At 52.1% G+C, this 23,415-nt stretch overlaps 1 protein-coding gene across 10 annotated transcripts in view; it reads right to left on the bottom strand.

The window, feature by feature from the left end:
* Positions 1-23,415, bottom strand: part of BCOR (BCL6 corepressor) — an 82,720-nt gene that overhangs the window by 22,537 nt on the left and 36,768 nt on the right. For 4 of the 10 annotated variants that reach the window (XM_075174114.1, XM_075174152.1, XM_075174144.1 and 1 more), the window contains exons 2-8: positions 16,660-16,789; positions 15,053-15,131; positions 11,317-14,145; positions 10,569-10,622; positions 9,952-10,135; positions 1,655-1,936; positions 903-1,256 (exon numbers count right to left, since the gene is read on the bottom strand). In XM_075174114.1, coding sequence (XP_075030215.1) covers positions 903-1,256; positions 1,655-1,936; positions 9,952-10,135; positions 10,569-10,622; positions 11,317-14,145; positions 15,053-15,131; positions 16,660-16,745 — 3,868 coding nt within the window. In that variant the 5' untranslated portion in view covers positions 16,746-16,789. Of the gene's footprint in view, positions 1-902; positions 1,257-1,654; positions 1,937-9,951; positions 10,136-10,568; positions 10,623-11,316; positions 14,146-15,052; positions 15,132-16,659; positions 16,790-18,575; positions 19,177-19,784; positions 19,966-23,415 lie in introns of those variants that run through there. The other 6 variants (XM_075174107.1, XM_075174165.1, XM_075174123.1 and 3 more) reach the window with 6 other exon arrangements.

The following is a 23,415-nucleotide window of genomic DNA, read 5'->3' as shown; positions in this document are numbered from 1 at the left end:
CGAACGTCGCAGGGAAGGGGAAAAGCAGCAGAGCAGACAATGTGTCCAGGGGCTGAGGACAGCGGAGACAGGAGAGTGACCTGTCCGTCCAAAGGAAAATTTGGCAGATGGCCTCCACGGGCTTTCCCCCAGGATAGGGAATGGGCAGAAAAGGGGGAAAGGATGGGGAAAAGGAGGAAGCAGCGTGAGGTGGAAAGAAGCAGCCAGAAACACATCAAGGAAAGCTGATGTGCTTTGAGGAAGCGACCCCTTACGAGAGAGCCGCTGGGAAGATCTCTGCCAAGGGGCCTGGGAGAGGGGCCACATGGGTTTACAAGACATGCCCAAGACGAACCAGCAAGGCATTCTCTTTGGGAGGAGGATGAGCTTTGCTCTTGAGCATATGCTCCGGGAAAGGCAGGGAAACCCAGCAGTGCTGAGGGTGCTGGAGGCGTTGAGTTCCCGAGATCAAGAGCTGCTAGCTGTGCTGATGCTGTTTCAGAGGGTCACAGTCCCTCAAATCCTACAACGCTCTTACACCAACTAGCAGCCTGTTTGCTCCCTCCCTCGCCCAGAAGCATGCCCGCGTTGTATGCCCCCCTCCAGCTCTCCTCTAGAGACATAAACTTCATCTTCACGTTATCTACGAAAGAGTATTTAAAGCCAAAACACACACACGCACACATGCACAAACACAGTTACACACACATACACAAACACATTTTCTTGTCTGCCAAATATCAGCTACAGTGCAATTCTTAAAGAGGAGGTGTCAGTCCTTATACAAATGGACATCTACAGAAATATATAGATATATAAAATTTTTTAAAAAAAAAAGCTCTCGACAATTCCTTAACATCGGTGGCAGCATGCGTCACTGTAAATGCTAAAGCCGGCTGGTTTCCCTAGTAGTCTCTGCATACCTTGTTCATTGTCACTTGTTTTGAGGGACTCTTCAGACCAACTTCTATTGCTTTTGGCCTCTGACCTTTTCTTGGTGTGCCTTTCTTCTGTGAAGTCTTTGACCTTTGCAGTGGCCTCTGGCTGAACAGCCTCAGCTAAATCTTTCCTGCTTTGCCGGCCCAACTTGCCGGACGGGGATCTCTCTGGTGACACCTGCTGCTCCCATAGTTCCCTAAGATGCTGCAGGTGACGCTGCTTTTTGGGATGGAGCCCTGTTAATTCAATGCACACCTTCAGGTTGGTCACCTCATTACAATTGGGCTCTTCTAAGTGGTTAGAGGAATTGTTTGTCATTTCCCTCTCAGGCCAGTCATCTAATGGAAAAATAACTAAAAATTAATCAAAAAGCCCCCTCAACTTAAAACAAAAGCTACATTTCACTTTCGGGGCATATAGTCTCAGCTTTACCACCACACTATGCATTTTAAAGGTTCGCTCATTAAGGGTTACATGCACTACAGTAACTTGCACTGCTGTGGCTACAGTGTCCAATGACTAGTGCTTTACCCTTATATACCAAGCTCTTTATATATACATATATATATATACACATATATATACATACATATATATACATATATATAATTTTAAGTGAAATGACAGTGCTCACATTAGTAACTATCAAGTTCAAAAATGGAAACACATTAAGCCAAAGGGACGTTCCTTTCACAAGACATTCCTTGAGAGAGACCAAAGCAAAATGCTGTCTTACCTTTGGAGCTCTTCTTCTTTTTTGCTTTTGATATAAGTTCATCCTGCAGTTCATCCACAAGGTTTTCATTTTGGCTGCCATCATTTTGCACTCTCTCACCAGAGTGTTTACGCTTCCTGTCCAGACGTGGACACGGATGTTGGCCAATATCTTCTGTTGGCTGGTCTTCCGCTTTTTCGTATATAGAATGTCTCTCTAAATAACATTTCTCATTTGAGAGATCTTTTTCCTCTGGAGTTTCAAGAAAGTGACCTTGGTTGTTTTCTGTACTAGTAAAGTTACCTAAAAATAAAAAAAAACAAACACCACAAGACCTAATAAATACAAAACAATTCATTGTGAGAAAGCTATGCTCTCTGATCTCTTCAATGTCATCTCCATCATGACTTATGGCTCATGAGGCATGCAAATAAACACAAAATTGTACTTCAGAACAAGTCTCCTCTGGTCAGCCTAAGGCAGCACTTTTCTCAACAGTTAAGTACAAAACCCCCAAAAACGCGATACTTCGTGTTGGTTTTACATCAATTTAAGAAGTACAATATTCACAATACTTGTATCCATAGAACCATCACAATACGCTTTTTAAAATAAAGAAACATCTTTAGATATCGAAAGCACAGACCCTCTTCTGAAAGCAGCCTCGCTCCCCAAAACCGTTTTAAGTAATAATCCAAGCTCCACTTTGCAATGACTTTGTTTTCAAAAATACCTTCTGACGATAGTGAAGTATCCGTCTTTCGCTAATTCCTAATCCTTCCCTAACTTCTCGCATCGTATTGCAGAGTCTGACTTAAAAGCCTTCGTCCCTTCTTCTGGAGATATAAATGGGATACAGAGCACGCACACACGTACACGGGAATACCGCTAAGAATAGCTGTGATATTTTGCAAAAAAGCACTACTTGAATCCAAGGTTATAAAAAGGCTTCCTCACTTCAAGTAACCAGCCAGTCATTGTACATCACGTGATCTTTTGTCACCTCCTTTTAAAAAAGACCTCACTTTTTTCAGGGAATATTTCCAGCAGCAGCCGAGCGGGTGAGCTTTCAAAATCTTACTAGAAACTAGTCTGACAAATGAGCACAAAAACACCCACGTTGCCACGCTTGCCCTAACTTCAGCTTCCCCTCTCCAATACAGTTCCCCCAAATTTAGTGAGAGCTTAAGCAATTTTAAATGGATGCTCGACTTAAAATGACACTTAATCATCAGCTTGAATAGGTTTTTTTTTTGGGCTTAACCAAAGTAGCTGAGGCATGGTTAGGCAGACATGCGGTACAGACGGCCACACAGTTAATCAGCTTCCTATTTACAATTCTCACAAACAAGTTGGTTTTCCCACGCGTTTTAGCCCTCCTGGCTGACCAATACTCTTTCTGCACGTCTGCTGCTGTTTGGCAAACTGTCTGTATGCTCCCTCCTACTTTCCCATGGCTCACTGTCCCTTTTCCTCTTCCTCCTCCTTGCCCTTCCTCCTTCTCCCACTTCCCTTCCTGCAAACACATCTGCTGGTTTCCTACCTGGACTCCTGACAGCTCCGTTTCCCTTCCCTCCCCCTGACCCTCCCCATCCTTACAGCCTGGCCTTCGACTCCTGCTCTTCCCCCTCACCAGGGCAGACATTGCTCCACTGCAGCCCTCTCTCCCCTTCTGTCCCCTCCAAGACCCACCACACCAGCACCCAGGCACTGGCAGCCCCCGGATGCAGCCCAGCTCTATCCCACCTCATCTTCAGACCACCTTCCTACAGCTCTGCCAACACCTTCTGGTTTCACGACCGTCCTTGAAATACCTGTTGTCAGCAATGGAAGACTGAGGGGGAAAAAAACAACTTCTCTGATGAGATTTTTCTTCACCACAACTTGGAAATGGCTCCAAGTAGCACCTAGGGTTTGGAGATGTTTGCGGGCACCAGAAGACACCCCAGCATCATTTTTACGCTGCTTGGGAAGCTGCCTGCAGGCCTGCTTTATAAAACACCAGAAAATATTTGGCCAAGAAAAATCAAAACAAAAGTTGACTTTTTCCAGGCGAGCGGGACGTTTGGGCCATTCTGCTATTTGGCGGTGCTCCTCTCCGCAAGGCCGTCTGGCCAACACCTGCTCCCTTCAAGACTTTAAAACGCAGTTTATCACACTTCTTCCAGCCAGCAATGCTGACATGTTCCAGAAAACAGGTATCTTAGCTTACTATGACTGTGCCTCTAAATCGCCAGTGTCCCCCTGAACCAGAATGAATCTGGCAAGACCCCGTGCTTGCACATCTGGCATAAAGATGCTGCCCAACAGCTGTACTCTATAACCACACCAACAGCACCAGCAGTCCTGTTTCACACAGCATAAAAGAAGCTGGACCAGCAACGTTTTAAGTATCACTTTAGAAAGGCTTCTATCGGATTTCATTTTACATTTTTAATGCAATCTGCTATTTTTCCCCCTTTCATAAGGAAACATTATACTTATACGCTCAGTTTCCCCGAACAGATCAGGTAAGGGCACTCTCCGCCACGCTCCCGCTGTTTATAGCCTTCGCGTCTCCAGCAGTACCAGCAGCTACACACCACAGCTCACGCCGAGAGTCGCTAGATCAGGACAGCTTTCCTGCTCCTAACACTGTCTGGCCTGAGAAAAGGCAGGCACATCCTGACCAATTCCCAGAGAAGCTTTCGCAGGGTCAGAGGAAGTAGCAGGCTGTAGGGGGGGGTTCGATGGTCTTAATCTCTGGGGCTTGCAGGAAACAGCAAGCTAATTCCATCCTGCCACCACCGAAAGCGACCCGCTGCAGATTAATTCCTTCTCTATCTGCAAGAGGACTGGGCACATGGATGCTGAGCGTCGCTCGCTCAGACCGTCCGTGATAAAAAATAAAAAGAAGGGGACAGACATTTGCTGTAACTTTGCTAACAGCTCGTCACCGTGGGTGTTTCTCCGGGGCTCCACATGCCACGGAGAGCAGCACACACCTACTGAAGCTTATGCAAAAAGCTCTCGCTGCCAGCAGCTCTGCGACACCTTTGCCTCTGCTCTCCGGTCACATCCGAGGGGGACCCCTCAGGCGACCAGAGCTACATCTCCTTGGCCGCTGAGCCAGAAATCCCTCTCGAGGACTGCCCACTGCACACACGTCTCTGAAATCCATCCCGCCAGATGCGGTTAAGACCATTAGAGGGGCGCATCTCCGCACGTTAATCCGGGTTGTGCAATCATCCTGCATCGACACGGGAGGACAGCGATGGCGAAGCCAGGGAGCCGCGCAGGACGCGTCCTTGCCTATCTGCTCCGCCGCCGATGCTCCCCGCCCCTTCTACAGCCGGATTTTCACTGTGAAAGAACAAAGGTCAGTCGCTGTTCGGGACACGGCATAACCCACCGGCTGTCAGGCTCTCTACGCAGCTTGCACGGACGCATCGCATGCCCAGAGGTTTTTCCCCTGGGCATAGCGGCGACCGCGTCACGGAGCACAGGCTCTGTTAATATTTTACCACTGGATTCCACTCTGTTCTCAAACTGTTTTGCAAGCAACCCGGATCAGACACAATGTCTCCCCAAATTGAGATATAAATGTCAACATGAGGCACAGCAACATAAGCATATCGTGCATGCCGAACAAGGACAAGGAGAATTTATTCGCTTTTGTTCCCCTCCGCCATATATCTAGAACATCCTTTTCTCTGCCCGAGGAAGAAAACAACAACAAAATACTTGGGAGTTTTCATATTATCATTATTCAAACAGTGACGAGGTAGCCAGAAACACAGGATAAATAGCAACACACCTCTATGAGTAAGGAGATTAGACTCTTAAATGTGTTCCTTCCTCAAGCCTCCAGCATTTGCCAGTCTCACACCAGCTGTGAGAACCAGCACCAGCAACTCAAACCATTTCTCACTGTCCTACCAAACTAGAAACAAGGAAGAATTAAGAAGATGATTCTTCACATATGGTTTCTGCCTGAAGCAGCATCTCCTTAGTGCACGGGTTACAATCTCACAAGAAACAGTTACACGCACGCATGCATAAACACGCTATCCAAAAAAGAGTTTCCTTCATTTTTTCATCTTCCTGTTGCTGTCAGCTGCTTGAGACCAGGCCCTCTCCTGCGATGCAAACAAGGAACACATCTTAGTGTTGAAGCTGCAATTCTTTTGTTCAAATAACATGGCAGCTAAAAACAGCCTTTCCTCTTCCCTGGAGCAACCTCTCATTGCGCTCACTTACGCAAGGCACCCTTCATTCATCCGAGGACCGTAATGACTATCCAAATGCTAAAACCCAGTATTCAGCATGGAGATCACAACAACACTAAGAAATTCTGTAAGTCACCTTCACCATCCAATTCTGAGTATCCCACGGGGCAGAGGGAACCCAGCTGATTTCATTTTTCCCTCCAAGAACCTCTGCTTGGGAGCTTTCCACATTTGTTTCCTTCTGCCCAAGCCTACCGCACCACAACAAACAATTCTCCATGCACAGACTGCTGTTTTTTCCCCTTTTTTTTTGCACTATGTCCCGTGGCAAGAAGGTAATAACTGACCAGGGCAAAGGACATGTTTACTGTCTCCATCCTTCATTTGTTCAGGTATACACACAGCCCAGAGAGAAAAGCAAAGCAGAGGATTACCATGCAAAGGGACACCGGCACCTCGCTCCGACGCTGAAGACCAGCTCTAAAGGCTTTGGCACATTACACCGTTTACTTTCACACATAGAAACTGCTCTGACTTTTCCCCCATGACCTCATGCCTTAAGATCAGGCTTTTGACATATCAGCTTTTATTTTTCCCAGCTAAGGCTTAAACAGGCAGTGTCTTCCTCCTAGAATATTAGATAAACGGGTAAAATCACACTCCTGGATCAAGAAATTCACAGCTTGTAGAATTTATTCTATCTTTCACACTCGGGTATGATTTTCAATACTGCTAGAAAAGCTTTGTTATGAACCGACATGCGATCATCACATGCCCGTATTGATGCGCGTGTCCGTGCCAATAGCTTAAATCACTTGATCTCTGAACAATCCTATGACTCATGACATATGCATCCCATAATTTATCATGTTTGTGCTATGGAAATGCACCGGAGCAGCATCGCCTCAGCAACATTTACAAGTCACCTTGGCAACAAAGCAGCTTCGTGGCTGCTCTCAGAATGCCCGGCAAAACCTAAACGAGATGCGAGAGAATTAAAGCACTTCTACTTTACTCCTTGGTTTTAATTGCTCATTAATTAGCTAACACAGCTACCTCCCTTAAATCGGGCCTTTTGGGGGGGAGGGGGGAGGAAACCAACCACCTTTTTTACCCTTCTCCAGAAGGCACGATGAAGCTTAAGACGACTCTCGTTACAGCAAAGCTGTGCACCGCCAAGTCACAGGAAAAGTTTAAGGAATCGGATATTGTGCCTTCATTTGCTTCCAATGAGGTCCGTAGACATGCTATACAGCTAGGAAAATGAGCAAGTCCCAGGGCAAGCTAAAAAAAGGAGTTTCCATCCCATCAGATGCCTCTGTAAGCATCACCTGCCTGTGTTATTTAGCCTTTTGTTCTTGTGGTGGTTGTCGTCGCACTGGTAGATTTAGAGAAGCTGAGGGGGCGAGCAGCTGCTAGGGCCCCCATCGGCTGCTGCACTCCACGCCAGGCACGGCTGCCGCCGCGCCGAGGCGGCAGCAGAGGAGCCCTGCGAGCCAGCTCTGTGCCACAATCACAGCTTCGGTTGAGGTTTTCCTCTTCCCTGCCGACACCGGGCAGGTGAAGTGCTCATGGCGGGGGTCACGCCTATCAGCTTGTCGGTTTTGCTCCTCAAATTCCCCGCTCACACACGTAAAGGCATGCCGCTTTGCTTTTAGCCAGCGCTGGACGAACGCTATGTAAAAAGAGGTGAAAACATCTTTTCAGCAGCAAGATCATTTGCAGGAGGCAGAAAGGAAAACGGAGGAGGTTGCAGACCATCAGCTAGTTCCCGTTCGAGAGCTTTAAAGCCAACTGCACCAACAGGGTGGCTAGAAACTGGAGGGAAAGGGAAGGCAAGAGATAAGTAGCCCCGGCTCTTGCTGGTGATAAACGAAGGGGAAGAGCAAGCAGAGCGCATCGCCCCTTTGCCAGTCACTCGGTGAGAGAGGCATCAAGACTGCTGGTGGCTCGAGCCCCGCCAGAGCCCAAGGCCCTATACCGGAGGCATTCGAGAAGTGTGAAACTCGGCTTCCTGATTTATCAGCTGCTATCCCAAGGGGCAGGAGGTGAACCACCACAATAAAAAACTTTTACTGAGAACTGAATCTGTACCGGTAAGTACTCGTGGCTGTACGGCCGGGCATACAGAAGAGGAGCTCCCTCAGCAGAACAGATCTGCGCTTTTAGGAGTTTAGACATTTGGCCAAACTCTGAAATAGCCTGTTAAGTCAGAGCTAATTAGAAGAGGAGAAGAACAAACTAACGTAAGACTGAACATGCTTTCCCTGCTCTCAACAGTCTCAAACACATTTTAGCCAGCAGATTCAAGTGCTGAAGACCTCACTAAATGATGAATTTAAGGACACACCATATCCACAGCCTTTTGCAAGGATGGGAGGGGGGGTGTTTCAGCAAACAACTATGCTCTAACGCTCTTCCTCCCCGCAGCCCCCCCGAGCACCATGCCCCATGCCCCAGGGCCCCCGAGCAGGCTCTCCCTCCTTCCCCTGCACCCATCCCTGACCCCGCAGACCACCGTCCCCCTCTCCCCACCCCCGGACCCATCTCGCCCTGCTGCCACAGCAAGCTGGCAGCACCCTGCTGCTGCTGCTGCTCTTTACGCTTTCCAGTACACACAGGGTGGGATTTAATGGAGGATGTCACCAGGGTGCCTGCAGCCCTCCAAGGAGCAAGGGGGGCTGCAAGGGGGAGAGCCGGGGCGGCAGCCTGCCGAGCTCTCGGCTTTAGCACAGGGACTGCAACGGCAGCGGTGCCTCCCTCCCTGAAGCTGCCTCAATATAGCTTGGAGAAGGGAAAGCCCACTCAGCTTCCAGGGGCTCAGCCCCTCCCCACGCTGGTACCTTCTGCACTTCCACAATTAAAACTTTCCCTTGCTATTTTGATTTTTGTTGAGGCCGTTATTTCAGTGACAGCAGTATCACAGTAACTTGATTTAGGTGAGTAACCGAGCAAGTATAATTGACCAGCATGTTCTCTGCCAAAAGCATTAAACAAAGACCAGAACAATAATTCAAAGTTATTATATTGCCTGAATGAAATTTTCTACTAGCCTTACTCATGAATCTCCACCTACAGAAGAGCACACTTAACCACCGAGTTACACAGTGCACGCACACACACATACACGCAAGACGCAGCCTGCAGTGTGTTTCCTCTTGTTTTGCAATACTTTCAGCATCGATTTTTTTTTCTGAGTTGTTAAAAACAAAGTAGCAGCAGGAGGAACTGATCCATTCCTCAATTATATAGGTAAAAGAAAAAAATTTGGGAAACCGATGGAAGCCAGATGCTTACCGAGAGCTCCAAAAAAAAAAAAAGTGCTTTTTCTTGCATACAGTTAAAAAAACTAATACCATTTATTTGTTTGTTTTTAAGTTTGTCTTGCTTTTAGGGCAGCTAGCCCTAAACTTGCTAGCACACGTTTTCCATAGTCCTCTGATCCTTGCACAGCCTAGAGGGAGCAAGCAGCCAGCCCCATGGGGAATTTCGCAGCCCCCCACCTGCCCTCAAGGACCTGCATCAGCCAGGTGCACGTATCCCCCGGCCACTGCAGTAAGAAGTCACCCAGGCAAACTAGCTTCTCATAGTTTGGAGTTCTACAGCCAGCTTTTATGGATAAGCCAGCCTGGCAGATGACGTCCTTTCCCGCTCCCCATCACCCTTCTGTCCTCCATCCTTGCTTTGCCCGGAAGCTGCAATATTGGCACCTCCCAGAGCTACAGCACCTTCGGGAAGCTGAACTCCTTGCTGCCTCTCACTCCCCCCCACCTCCTTTCCGCATTTAAAATATGGCCTTAGACCTTTGCTTTCACTGGTTGATGTGGTACCCCATCAATTGAAAGGACAATCTCTTTAAGACAGTAACTTCGGTGACAGTTAACTATCTCCTGAAAAGCAAGTTCAACCGTAACCAGTAACTTGCAGACCCCAAAACAAGCACGGAAAGCACCAGCCATGGCAGCTCCGTACCTGCAGAGCCTGAGGTCAGTGACTTTAACCAGCAACACCGCGAGCACACGAAGATTATGCTGCCCGCGCAGCTTTGCTGCAAGCTGCCGCGGCACAGAGACACATACGCGCTTCAGAAAGCCATCTAAATTCGCTTACATCTGTCATTGTCATTTTGGTCAGCAATGGCATCTTCCAGAGCGACAGACTTTGGCTTCTTTTCACTGTTTCCTTTCAAGTTTTCCCAGTCTGCCTGGCTGAATCTGCAGACCTCTGAGTCTTTGGTAGCTGTTTGGCCTTCTCTCTCTTTCATCTCCAACTCTGAGAAGCGCATCATTGCACGCTAGAAAGAGAATTGATATGAAAAAAAAAGTCTTGCGATAAAAGCTACTTCATTTACCTTACCTTATATGAAAGCATTTCCAAAGAAAAATCGGCTCAAAACCAAGGTTTGAGATAGATAGCTAGGGTACGAGTTTAACACACCTGACTTGTAAAACAGTGTTCTAGCATCTATATGCAAATAGCCACACAATTCTTTCATATATAAGTGTATATATATAAAAGATATATATAAACGTATACTGTATATAAAACAAAAACATTCCATTTTGGAGGTAAAAAGAGACAAAAACAAAAAGAAAAAAAAAACAACACAAAACCGTACAATGAATAAAGACGACCATGGCCCACAAACTTCCCTTTGTGTATTTGGAAATGAAATTTAACTCAAAGGTTTATGTAAGAGTCTAGTAATAAAAATTTGAAGAACTGACCTCACAGTAAGCAGCAGGTAGACATAAAATACTGTCCTCTTGTAATCCTTCCATCTATGTAATTAAAATGGGCACTCAATGGATCATTTAGATAATTTCATCCATTTTTATAAGCATAAACCAATTCTTTTCTTAACAATGCAAAACAATTTGGCTTAACTCATCCCTTCATTAAAAGTAAAATACCTTAAGGATATTCCTATACAGTATCTGTCTGTCATCCCTCAGCATCAACCTCAATACCGCTCCTACTCTTTCCTACGCGTTCGCTTGGCGCAAACGTTGCCTGAGACCCGCTAATACATGGCTGCGACTCCTCTCCATCAAACGGCACGTTTGGCATGCTAATCACAACTTCTGGGTACGCTTTGCTAGCTGGCACCACAGGCCAGCTGAGAAATTACAGCCATCGCTAGCGCCAAGGTAACATGCATGCCTGTCCGACTCCCCTCCGTAACTGCACAAACATTTCATACGTACATTAACATTTTTACCAGATCTTAGTAAAGCCCTTTAAAGCTTATAGCGCGTACATACATAAAAGCCATACATACTACTCTGTACATCATCTCGCTCTCATTAACAAACTTACTTTGCTATTTAAAACCATTTCTGGCGAGCACGTCCTAACAAAAAAATTCTCATTTCCCCACCTGCGTTGCTTCTCTCAACTTTAATACTTGACTGCGACTTGCACCAGAGAAATAACGACAAAAAGCGCGGCGGTCGTTGGACCGCGCGGACTCACCTGCAACGCCCGCTGCTCCCGGCTGAGCTGGCTGGAGTCTGCGTATAGTTCGGTCGTCACACACTTGAATCGATCACCTACGTAACCAGCAGAGTTTGCTATCCTCTTGGCCAACTTAGACGGCTTGGGCTTCAATATTTTGCCATCGGCAGATTCTGCGTCGTCGGCTCCGTCTTTGGTATAGGTCTGGTTGGCGTCAATGCTTGGTGGCGCGGTCCCCATGCAGAATGGCTTCGCGTCCTCCTGCACCTTGCCAAAAGCCAGAGCCGGAGCGTCACTCTCGTGAGCGCTTTCCAAGAAAGCGGGCGAAGGCTGGACCGTCACTCTCTCTTTAGGCTGGCTCACAGATAAATCTTCTTTCCTTAAGCCGAAAACCGATGAACTCTGGGCTGGCTTGAAATTATAGGTTTCGTGAAGATCGTTATTTCTTCCAAACTCCTCTCTCATTACAATAAAATCTCTGTGCTGCGACGCCTGCTCTACCTTGTGCTTTGTGGGGTCATTAGCCTGATTACTGCTTTCCGTAGCAAAGCTGGCTTTCGTTACGTTTGCTTCGCTTTTAGCCTCTTGCTCGTCTCGCAGAAGATCTGGGAAGAGGTGTTTGTCGCTTTTGGCCGAGTTTTTACCGTGGCCGGAGCTCTGGTGCAATTTCACGCTCTTGTCGCCGGGTACTTCGAAATGCATCTTCCCGCTGCTCTCCAGGAGCTCCGGCAACCGGCCCCGCAGAGCCGGGTCCTCGTAGCGGACCCTCTCGTGAGACCGCGACCTCCTTTCCACCTTCTCCTCCTTATTGATCTCCAAAGCCGAATGCTGCAGCAGCATGGGGTGCACCATCCCCATCCCCAGCGCGTCCTGGTAGGTCATGAACTCCCCCCGCCCCGCCGGGAGGCTGTAGGGGAGGCCGGGTTTGGGAGCCAGGTGGCCAGGGTAGAGGCTGCCGTTGGGCAGTAAGACGGGGTGCGGATACACGTGTCCTTTCCCGTGGAGGGAGAGAGGGCTGATGGCTATCCCCTCCGGCACCGGGTACGGCAGGTAACTCCTGGGGTAGGGCAGAGGCGGGGAGCGAAATGCCTCGTTGGGCGGCAGGAAGATGGGGCTGGAGGCCAGGGCGGTCTCGCTCGCCTTGAAGTTGGCTTCCTGGCTGCAGGATTTGGCCACCTTATTGCTGTGTTTTGCAGGGGTGGCGACGGGCTGCCCGACGTGCTGTATGACCGAGGCAGTGCTCTCCACGGAGCTCCTGGCCGTCTTGGCGCAATCCACGTTGGCGTTGGGAGCCGGCGACGCCGACGCCGGCCGCCCCCCAGCCGACACCGTCCCCGAAATGCTGCCGACAACCGCCTCCGTGCCACCCATCCTGGGGCAGGAGGAGCTCCGCTGCTGCGGGATCACCCAGTCCAGCGCCTTGTTTTTCAGCTGGACGCTCTTCCCGCTCTCCTCACCAGGACTGGGACCGGGAACGATCCAGGAGGAGGGTGCCGTGCTGATAATTTCAGGCCTGTAGATGGGGCAGCCGTTCCCGGGAGAAATGGTTTCTTTCTGAACGATGTCGCTGCCGGGCAAGTGCGCTCCCCCTCCCACCCTGCCGTGCACCAGCACCGTCGGCGGCATTTTCTTACTGTGGTCTGACTTGCCGGTGGTTTCCGTGTCGACGACTTTTGCCGACAAGTCCAGCGGTTTGTCGGTGACGTCTTTGGTCGGGGTCTGCTTTTCCAGGAGTGGGGGGGACCTGCCATCTTTCCGGTCATGGCCAGCTTTCCTCGCATGAGGGGCGGCCGGCGGGGGCGCCTCCCCGGCGTCGCTGCCTTTGGGAAGCTTCCCGTTGGAGAGGCGGGAGGGTGGAAATTCACCGCCGACGTTCACATAGGGCTTTGGGAGGGTAACGGCGGAGGAGGGAGAGGTGGTGATCCTGGGGAAGTGTTTGTGGAAATCGGCATAGGTGTCCCCCACCTGGGCGGGCAGGGGGAGGCGGGGGGACGGCCGGGGCGAGTGCGGTAGCAGGAGCGCGGGGTCCGCCGGCATGTTGGCGGGGGCCGGCTTGGCAGCAGGGACCCGGGGCTGCTTGCTGCTCTGGATGTGGGGGTAGGCGTGCGCATCGACGGGGGTGCCGGGGCTGACACCCATCTTCCACGACAAGCTCTTATCCGGACAGTGCACCAAAGGCGGGATCGCCGGTGAAGCCGAAGCAGTCGAGAGCCTCATGGGCGACGCCAGCGACGAAGGGATGTGGGGGGCAACGTAGTGGGAGGGAGGCAGGTATAAAAAACGTTCACCGTTCGTACATACGGGCGAGTAAGCCAGGTGCTGCGGTAAGCTGTAGGTGGACTGCTGAGGTAGCAATGCCTTGTACATGTTCAACGAATACTTATTTGGTGAGTCAAGGAAAGGGTATATGGTGGGCGTCGCACCCTCCATATAGGGGTTTACCCAGGGGAGCCTTAGGTAACTAGCACCATTGACACCAAGGGGACTCTGCTTGTCACCCGCAGCTCGGTCCAAACCCAGCGTTTCCCCCGTCGGGACAGAGGTTTTTTGTATTCCAGGTGGCGTTTTGTATATAGCGCTGAAGCCATTTGGGGCTTTTCCAGAGACAGCTGCATTTTCTACCGCTTCGGGGGGGTTAGATTTAAACTGTATCTCTGGATTTCTTTCAGGAGTAAATCCGAGCCCGGCTATCGAACTCGTAGCATCTCGTGATTTTTCCGAGCCGAGTCCGCACAAGCTGGAATAGACAATGCTACTGGGGACTCTGAGTCCTTCTCGCATGAGTCCAGACCTGTCCATACTCAGAGCTGCGAGACTGTCGATGCGATGTGCTGCAGTCGCATCCACCTTTACAGAACAAGAAGTATGTTACTTTCACATTTCTCTACAATGACTACCGCTCAAGCTACAGACATGTCAGCATTTGGAAGAGAAACAATACCAATGCAAACACACTGTTAGTCATGAAAACGTACAGAGGCTGATAGGGCTGGAGAACGGGAGAACAGGAACCTACGGAGCAATATATATCACCACAAACATCAACACAAATCTCTCCGCATCCAAAACTCATCAGCTAGAATCAAAGGCATGAGGACCCATAGCCCAAGCAGCCAGAAGTAGCCTGGGGACAATGCTCGGTGGCACCGCTCCCGTGCGGCAACCGGCTCCTCAGCCCCAGCTCCGCCAGAGCAAGAGGATGCGGGCTGGGGCACGGAGAGCGGGAAGGGAAGGATGGAGGGCCTCTCCTCCTCCTCCTCCTCTGCTGCACCTCTGCTCCAGGGCTCACCACCGCCACACGATTCACAGGGCGAGGCGTCTGAGGATGCAGCACGAAGAACGCTCCGCCGTCGAATTTCTTCCCCACTCGCCACTCCCCGTGTACACTCACGGGAGAAAACCATCAGCTTTGCTAAAACGTTGATGTACTTAACGCTTACATGAACTATTCTTGTTACACATGCTGGTATGCTGCGTGACATTATTCATAACGGAGCAAAAGTAAGAATATGATGTCATACAACAACACACACCACAACGTCAACGTCAAGAGATTAACGAGATAAAGAAACAAAGTTCTATTTCACTGTTTCACAAAAACAATTAATATGTGCCCAAGCCCAGCTACAGCTGCAACAGAAAGGTATTTTAATAATTTCTCCAAATGGATCATGTAGTAACACCCGCAGGTGGGCGACGGGGTGGGGAGGACAGGCTCAGATTCAGCTGCAGCATGAAGCTATTCACTTCTTACCACACTGTGATTCAGGTGATTTTCTTCTCTCAACTCCAGTCTGCTTTTCGGTGCATCGCCATCGTTAACGGGAATTTTCCTATTAAGAAACAGAAGCTTACTATCTGAAAACATCCTGCGCATCTCAGATCAGAACAAGATTATATCATCTCCATATTTTGATTCCCCTAGAGAAGTCCCATATGATACCGTATTTATCCTCCTCCATACCCATGCACAACGACTACTTCAGAAGGCAATGACCGTTTGAAAACAAGTATAAAGGGTTTTGACAGCAAGAACACACCAAGCACATCTCAGAGCAGCTTCTTCCAATGCAAGTGATCTTTGTCAAGGTTTTCTATTCTGCCCCTTGCCCTTTTTTTTCCCAAGAAGAGAATACACTATTTTAAATATACCCTGTTCAGGTACCATCCATAAACGCTGCCGAGGAGAAAATTAAACACACACGCTAATATCATACGAACATCAGCTGTTCCATGCTAAAGAGGGAGCTGCACATCTGTGCCATACCAGTGTTGCAGCACTGGGACTTGTTATCACAGAAAGCACCGATAAAGAATATACCTTAGTGCCAAATTTCAAATCCCAAGGATAAAAATCGCTGACGTGCAGCAGAAGGAAAGTTTCAGCATTACCCAAAAGAACTCCTTTCAATCAAAGTGCTTAAAGGCACATCATCACCTTAAAGCAGAAATGTGATTTTAATGTATTTGTTTATTCATTTTTAAAAGATTCACCTTTCCTGTAAGTAACACGTAAAAATATTATGCCTAAATAACTGAAAGTGGGGAGAGAGGCTGCAAAAGCAGAGTGAGAGGTTTGGCCCTTTTCCTCCAGTTTATGTTTGCAAATAGTTTTTCCCTGCAAAGACCAAAAACTTTCCCCAGCTTCTGGGAGGCTTTTCACACATTGGTGAGAACATGAGCTCAAAGAAAAGACAGAAAAACACTAAAACCACACAAAATTGGCACAGAGAACCAGAGGCGTACCCGCAGCTTCTGTCCAGTGTTGTTTCGCTTTTCAAAAAGCTGGGGTTTAAGGGAAGAGGACACCGGCCAGTGCCCACATCACCCCATTGAAAATTATTAGAGACTGTAATTTTAATCATTGAATGAATGACATCCAGCAGGAAAAAAGGTGGCAAGAGAGAAATTCACTTGCGGGAGACAGAAAAGCCGCTGTTCCTATATTTCACAGGACAAGCTGTTGGTCCGAAGGCAGGGAACACCGAGTTGCAGGCAAGAGCCCCTCTGCCGTACAGAGTCATCGCAAGAACACGTGCACTATTTGGTTTAATTCCCCTTCACAAATATGAAATAATAAATTAATTGTAAAAGCGCGTTTGAAGGCTGCTTTGGGGAGTAATCTCTTTAAAGGGCGTCCCCGCTTCACTGACCCAGGTTGCCTGTTAAATAGTAAATCAGCAGCTGCTCTACTGCTCTCAGGCACGTCTTGTTTCTCCCCCCCACTCCCCCTCCAAGCTGGGCTGATCTCGATGCAAGGCGGCAGCTATCTACTCCAGCATTAGGGAAGCGAGCGAACTCCGAGACCTCACGCTGCAGAATTACAGTGTGGTTTAACTTGCCAGAAGCTTAAATATTTACCTGTCTTCATTAATTCCACACATGCGGACCCTTTCATTGCTCATCCAGCTATGAACGTTGCCATACAGGGGAGTTGCAGAAAGCATGACGTCTTCTTAAAAATCGACGCTTTTCTTCACGGTTTTATATTCTATTAAAAAAAAAAAAAAAAAAAAAAGAAAAGAAAAAAAAAGTTGAGCAGATTTGTCTAGGAGGAAGTGCAAACATCACGGCGGAGCAGCCAGCCTCCCTCCGGGTAATTAATAATGAATGCAGGATTGGTGCGGGGAGTGAGCTGCCTACGTTAACCGCTAAGGGAGATACCCTGCAATAAAGGAGCAAATTGAGGGCATTTATAGGTCAGAGGAGATGGATCTTTTCCCCAGCACACATCCAGAAAATTAAGAATCATTCCAGGCTATCGACAAATAAAAGTTTCTCCATTGCATTTCATTTGAACAAGAAATGACTCAGCCGGCCAAGTACACACCAGTCCCCAAACCTTCATCTCACATAGGCTGAACCACAGAGGGAGACCCCACGGACTGAGGGAACACGCGAAACTACCCACAGGCGCTCACAAAAGCCCTGCATTAGGAACGCACAGGAGCAGGAGTGCATCGCAAGAACAGCCACACACCGTGTGTATTAGCTACGCTGATTGCTGATAAAGCTTTCACGCGAGGACTTAAAACTGAAGAGATGCTGCTACAGAAGGGATCTAAATAAAAACCTCCCCTTTAGTGTCTGCACATGACTAACTTGAAGAAAGGGGTTAAAAATAGTAAGTGGGTTGGCGAGCTCCCCACCCCTTGATTTGATTAAGCACCGAGCCCTGGTGGCTTCTGCATCGGAGCTGCTGCTGCTGCTGCTGCTGCTGCTGCTGCAAGTGCTTTCAGTAATTCAATGATGCCTGCTCACTCCAGGGAAATAAATCATTAGCGGGCTCGCTGGAGAAGTATTAGCAGTCCAAGAGGATCGGCGCCGTGTGCAGCCAGAGAGGCAGGTGAAAGGTAACCGCATTTTCGCGTCCAGTGGCGGAGAGGGAAAGGCTTTTCCTCCCCTCCACCTTGCCTAACGCCACCTCCGCTCGCATTAAATTCTAGTTTGCTGCATGAGCGAAGTGTCAGGACAAGCTGCGTTTTATTAACAGGATTATCGCGGCGCATGATTTATTCCAGTGCAAGATTTTAATTGCTCTTCGGAGGTTGAGTCGTTTCTTTTGACTGAGCTTCAGCCTGCATCCTGCTGCTAAATGCTGGGTTAATAAGTAGGGGGAGCCTTTAATGCACAGGATATCCCTCAGCTCTTCCTCTCTCACAAAAATAGAAGCCTTTAAGCGGGAGGCATGATACTCCTTTTACACACACACACACAAGCCAGTAACGGGCGATTGACCACTGGGAGTTTAATGCCTAACATCTCCCAAAGCATCCATGCTTCCCCAGCAAACTCATTTCCTTTGTCAGGCTACAAAATATGCAAATTAACACTATGGCATTTAATGGGGAAGAAGCCCAGATTGGGCCTTTAACACAATACTTCACACACGTTCAGAGAGGTTTAAGAACTGAAACGGCAGGAAAGCCTTGTTCCCCAACACTTTTTTCTCCCCTCAGAGAGGCCTTTTGTGCAAAACTCCACGTCTGGAACAAATGTATATTAATGAAATGGCGTGTTGACCCTCCTCTCTCCAGAACGGTTAGCTTTCCCTAATGAAGTCTGCAAAAATCGCTGCGAGGAAACAAAAATCCGCGGAGATTAGATACCGCGCTATCATTCAAAAGGAGTTATTTCACTGGAAAGACGGTTTCTGGACAGATTTACTGGTTTCCAGATGCGCCGCTCGTAATGTTTTCAATAGAGGCAGCAGCAGCACGGAGAGAGTGATTTAGGGTTTTACATAAGGTTAGTAGCCGCCCCGTGCGCTGCCTCACCCGTGAGGGACGGGCGCCGGCTTGGAGGAGACGGGCCTCGGCGGCGCACGGCCCCGTTCCCTGCACCCCGCTTTCCTTCGGGGGTACGCAACGCCAACCCACGCCCCTCCTCGGAGGGGCCGCCTGCACCCGCCTGGTTTCCTCGGTGGAAGTGTATCATTAAGATAAGGCGCGGTGCCTGAATTAGAGCCCGTCAATCCCCTGACACGTGCAGATAACGAAACGCTGAAGTTGCACGGGGGGCCGAGAGCTTCCCCAGCCGCAGCGGGTGATCTGGAGGCCCCACGTCCCACCGCCGCTGGAACGGGGCAAATCCTGCCAGGGCGCAGGACACGGGGAGGCGGCAGGATGTCCCAGGGCCCACCCGGGCGGGTCAGAGCCCGTGCCCCGACAGCTGCCAGCCGCCAGCCCTTTTTTCCCCCAAAAGCCGCCCCTTGGCGCTCGCCGCCCCGGGTGCGCGCGTGTGTGCAGTTATAATCGCCGCCCTGATGAACTTCTTGTGAACTGTTTAAAAGTGGAGGTCTGCTGAACGAGCAGCGGCGCCACTGCCAGCCATAATTTCATTGCAACAAGCAGCAGACTTTTAACTCTTCGCGCACCCCTTCCTTCCCTCCTCCTCCTCTCTCCCCCCGCAAGCGGTCGCCCGTCGGGGCCGGCGGCTCGCAGGGGGCTCCGGCGGCCCGGCCAAACGCCGGCAGCTCCGCAAGCCCTCAGCGGTGCGAGGACAGGGCCGGGGGGGGGCGGGGGTGTGGGGGGCACCGCTTCTATTTATACCCGGCTTCCGCGGGGGTGGGCGCAGCCGGCCCCGTTATGCAACCCCGACGGCGGGCTGAGCGCCCCAGCGCACGGAGGAAACCGAGGACACATCTGTCTCTCCCCCCCTCCCTCCCTCTCTCCCTCCCTCCCTCTCTCCCTCCCTCCTCGCCCGTCACCCGCCAGGCCACCGCGGCCCCCCCCCCGGTCCTCCCCCCTCTGCGCTGGGCGGCGGGGCGCGGAGCGGGGCTCGGCCGCCGGAGAGCGCACGGCATTTCCTCCGGGAGGTGTCTGGCCGATAAAGCCATTTGCGGCTAAATATAGACGGTGATGCACGGAGGAGGGAGGGAGGAAGGGAGGCGGGGGGGGGGGGGGCCGAGACGCGCAGCGCACACGCGGTTCCGCAGCGATGCCGCCGTGCGAAACCAGTTGTGAAAAGCGCCTGCAAGCACTAACCTGCCTCCCGGCGTGCTGCCGAGCGGGGCCCCGGCGTGCCGCGCCGTGCCGCGCCGAGCCGGGAACACCCACCGCCCCGCGCTGCCCGCGCCCCGCCGGCCCCGCGCCGCAGAGGCAGGCAGAGACACACACCGCGCTGTTTGGGCAGCTGATTAAAAAGGGAAACGTTTGGGTCTCCCTCGCAACGTCAACAGACTTTTGGCAGCCATTGACGCCAGCAGCAGCAAAGTTTTGTTAACACGCTCCTGGCGTGGAAACGAGAAAAACCCGATGCCCGCGGGGAGGGGGGGGAAGGAGGAGGAGGAGGAGAAGGAGGAGGAAGAAGACGCCGCTTCTCCGTGCCTCTGGGGGAAAGAGGAGGGGAAGGCAGCGCCGCCCGGCCCGGGGCAGCCTCCTCTCGCCCCCCCGGCCCCGGTGTGCCCGGCGGCGAGTGTGCGAGGTAAAAGTCTCGTCGGGGAAGTGGGGGGGGGGGGGTTGGATGGAGGAAGCCCGGCGGGGCCGGCGGCTGCAGCGAGCCAGGAAGCGGGGCGGGAGGAGAATTGCAGCGGCGCACGAGTTCCCTTTTGGCGCCTTTACTCTTTTCCACCTCCGAGCTCCGCCTGGCAGCCCGCCAGTTTCCACTGCACAAGCCACAGAGCCAGCAGCGGCGGCGGCGGCAGCAGCAGCGCAACGGCAGCCGGCGCGGAGGGCTGCGCGGGGTAAAAAAAAAAAGTCTGCGAGCGGCGGTGGCACCAACGGAGCGGCAGGGGCTCCGGCAAACGACCCGGCCTTTCGGAAATTAAACACGATGCAATAAATTACCCGACTCTGATCCCCCCATCACACCCCCGCTCCCCCCCCCCGCCCCCACTGCCCGGTTCCAGGCCACTGAAAGGATCATTTCTAGATTTGTGAAAATCCCTTGCGAGGGGAGTGAAAAGCTATCGGGGACTCGTAGCGATCTACTTCGATTAGCCCTCAACCCGTTCATGTGGAGTTTGATTTAAAGGGCAGCGCTCGTGCGGTATTTATAAGCTTAAATACGGGCAGCTGCTTATGAATGTGTTTAGGTTCCTCGTTTATCTTGTACCTCCGACTTACATACTTACGAGTTACAAAAACAATGACCTGTGCCACTGCTAGAAAGCAGACTTTAAAGACATTGTATTGCTGCACCGTTTACAATGCCCCGTATAAAGCTCTGGCAGCAGCCAGCGATCTAATATTAGACAAGTGTTTAAAGATCAGGGGTGGCTGCGCTCTTTAAAAAAAAAAAGGAAAAAAATACCGTGGGTTATTTTTTGCAATCTCCACACGGCATCACCGCTAGTGACACGTTTTGTAAACCAGAGGAGGAAGCTGCAGACTAAGTAGCCGCCGCACGGATCCGCGGATTAGAGAAGAAGTTTGACCTTTACCCGGGACGTGTGGCATTTCATTTAACCATAAAGCTAAGCACAATGCGCCAGCGAGATCGCTAAACCGATTTAAAATACATATTGAGTCATGCACGACAGTAGTGCATTTCGGTTTAAGCAGCGTGCAGGCAGCGCAAGGGGGTCGGCGTCTATTTTAAGGCTCCTGCCGCAGCCGCCCCGTCTCCGTCCCCATCGTCCCCCCGTGTCCCCACCCCCCACCGCGGCTCCCACACCGTCACGTGTCGGACAGCGACCGGGACTTTCTGCCGTGTAAACACGGCGCGGCGGAGCCGTCCGAGGGCAGCCGGGGCCGCCGAGCCAGCGCCAGCAGCAGCCCCGCCGGGGCATCCTCCCCGCCGCCGGGCACGGCCGCCCCGGGCTGGCCGCCGCGCTGCGCCTGGCTCCGGCCCGGCGGAGACACACACCCCCTCCTCCGCCCGCAGCGGGGCTGCGGCGGGGGCGGCCCGGGGGAGAGGCGGCCTCGGCCCCCGCGCCCCCCCGCGCCGTCTGTCACGCCTTGGACCCTGCACAGACAGTCGCTGCGCCGCAGCGGCAGCGGCGCTTTCCCCCTCTCCCATATGCTGCGAGGCGAATCATTGCATCGCGCTCAGCGCCGGCGGCAGCCAAAAAGGGAAAAAAAAAAAGTTTTCAATTAATGATAAGCCTAGGAACTGGGGAAGGGGGCGGGGGAGGAGGCCAATAAGGGAAAGTTAAAATGGCTGGCGATCCTTCAAATAACCCTGGCCGCCTTCCCCCGGAGCCCACACGGCACTGCCTGCCGCGGAGCCCCGGGGGAAGCCCCGCACCCCCAGCCACCCGCCTCCTTGGGGCGGCCCGGGGGGCCAGGGCTGCCCCGGCACACGGCGATGCCCATACCTGAAGGTTACGGGACATCTGCAGGGCAGGAGCCCTCGCTCCCATATTCCCTCCCCCCCTCGTTTAAAACGCATCGAGGGGGTGCGATAGAGGGGCTGCAAAGGCTCCCGCCCACATCCCGGGGGGAGGCGAGGCGGCTGGTACCCAACTTTGAGGCATCACTACATGACGGATTTTCCGGGGATTCGCGGGAAACACCGACCACGTCCGCCGCACCGGCAGTCCCCCACCGCCGCTACGGCGCCCGCCCCTCCCCAGCCCCCCTGGCGCGGGCGATGCCTCCGGCCCCCAGCGCACGCCGTGGCCGGCGGGCGGGCAGGCTGCTCTCTACGGAGGGGCTGGGGGGTTTCCTCTTCACTGCACGCCGCGCCGGGCAGCCCGGTGGTTCAGCCTGCCGCCGCTCCGGCCGTGCCGTGAAGAAGGCTGCGGGAGGAGGCGGTGGTGGAAGGAGCCGCAAACCGGCTCTGCCGCAGAAACTCCGGGCCCCCGCACAGACGGGCCCCCCGGCGAGAGCCCGGCCTCCCTCCCTCGCCCACCCGCCGCGGCATCTCCCTATCCAGGCCGTCCGCGCCATTTTAGAGACACACACACACACACACGCACTCACCCACACACAGACACTCGCGCACACACACGCACGGGAGCGAGGTTTCCGCTGCTGCTGCCAGAGACAACAGGCAGCAGCCGAGCCCGGGCTGCGAAGGAGGAGCAGCGGCAGCAGCGGGAGAGGGACACACACACGCACGCACGCACACCCACGCACCGCGGGCCGGGCAGAAATGTGCATTTCAGGTAATTTAAGGCCGCATTCCCGGAGCGGGGAAGGGAGAGCGCAGGCCTGCGCGCCCCCACCCCATTAACCCGCCGCGCACTCGGCATCCCGGGAGCCCTTCATTGTTGCCTTTATTCCGTATGGCTTTTCCTTTTCAGAAGGGGGATAGAAAGAAAAAAGGGAGGGGAGGAAAAAAAAGGGAAAAAAAAAGAAAAATACCACCAAGCCAGTCCCTACCCCCGCCCGTCCCCCATTGTTCGGCCGCGGGAGGCTGGGCGAGCGTAGCGCCACGGGCTCGCCATTCACCGGGCTCCGCCGAGCGCCACCGTACCCCCCTCCCCCTCTGATATCTCGGGAAACTTATGGGGTGGGGGGAGACCCCCCCCCACATTGAATACAAAAGTCCCAGCGCTCCTGCGAGAGAGAGTTGGGCGAAAGCCTGCGCTCACTTCCGCAACGTTATCCTTGCAGAAATACCGGAGCACGGCCCCTGCTTCCTTCCCCCAGCCCCCGCCGCACCCGCGGGGGTGGAGTGATTAATGGGACGTACGCCCTTGGTTTCCCTCCGGCCACCCCGGCGCACCGC

This window comes from Calonectris borealis, chromosome 1, assembly GCF_964195595.1.
Source record: "Calonectris borealis chromosome 1, bCalBor7.hap1.2, whole genome shotgun sequence".
Classification (NCBI taxonomy): Eukaryota; Metazoa; Chordata; class Aves; order Procellariiformes; family Procellariidae; genus Calonectris; species Calonectris borealis.
The sequence above is the reverse complement of the archived record's forward strand: the minus strand, read 5'-3'. Positions and strand labels throughout refer to the sequence as shown.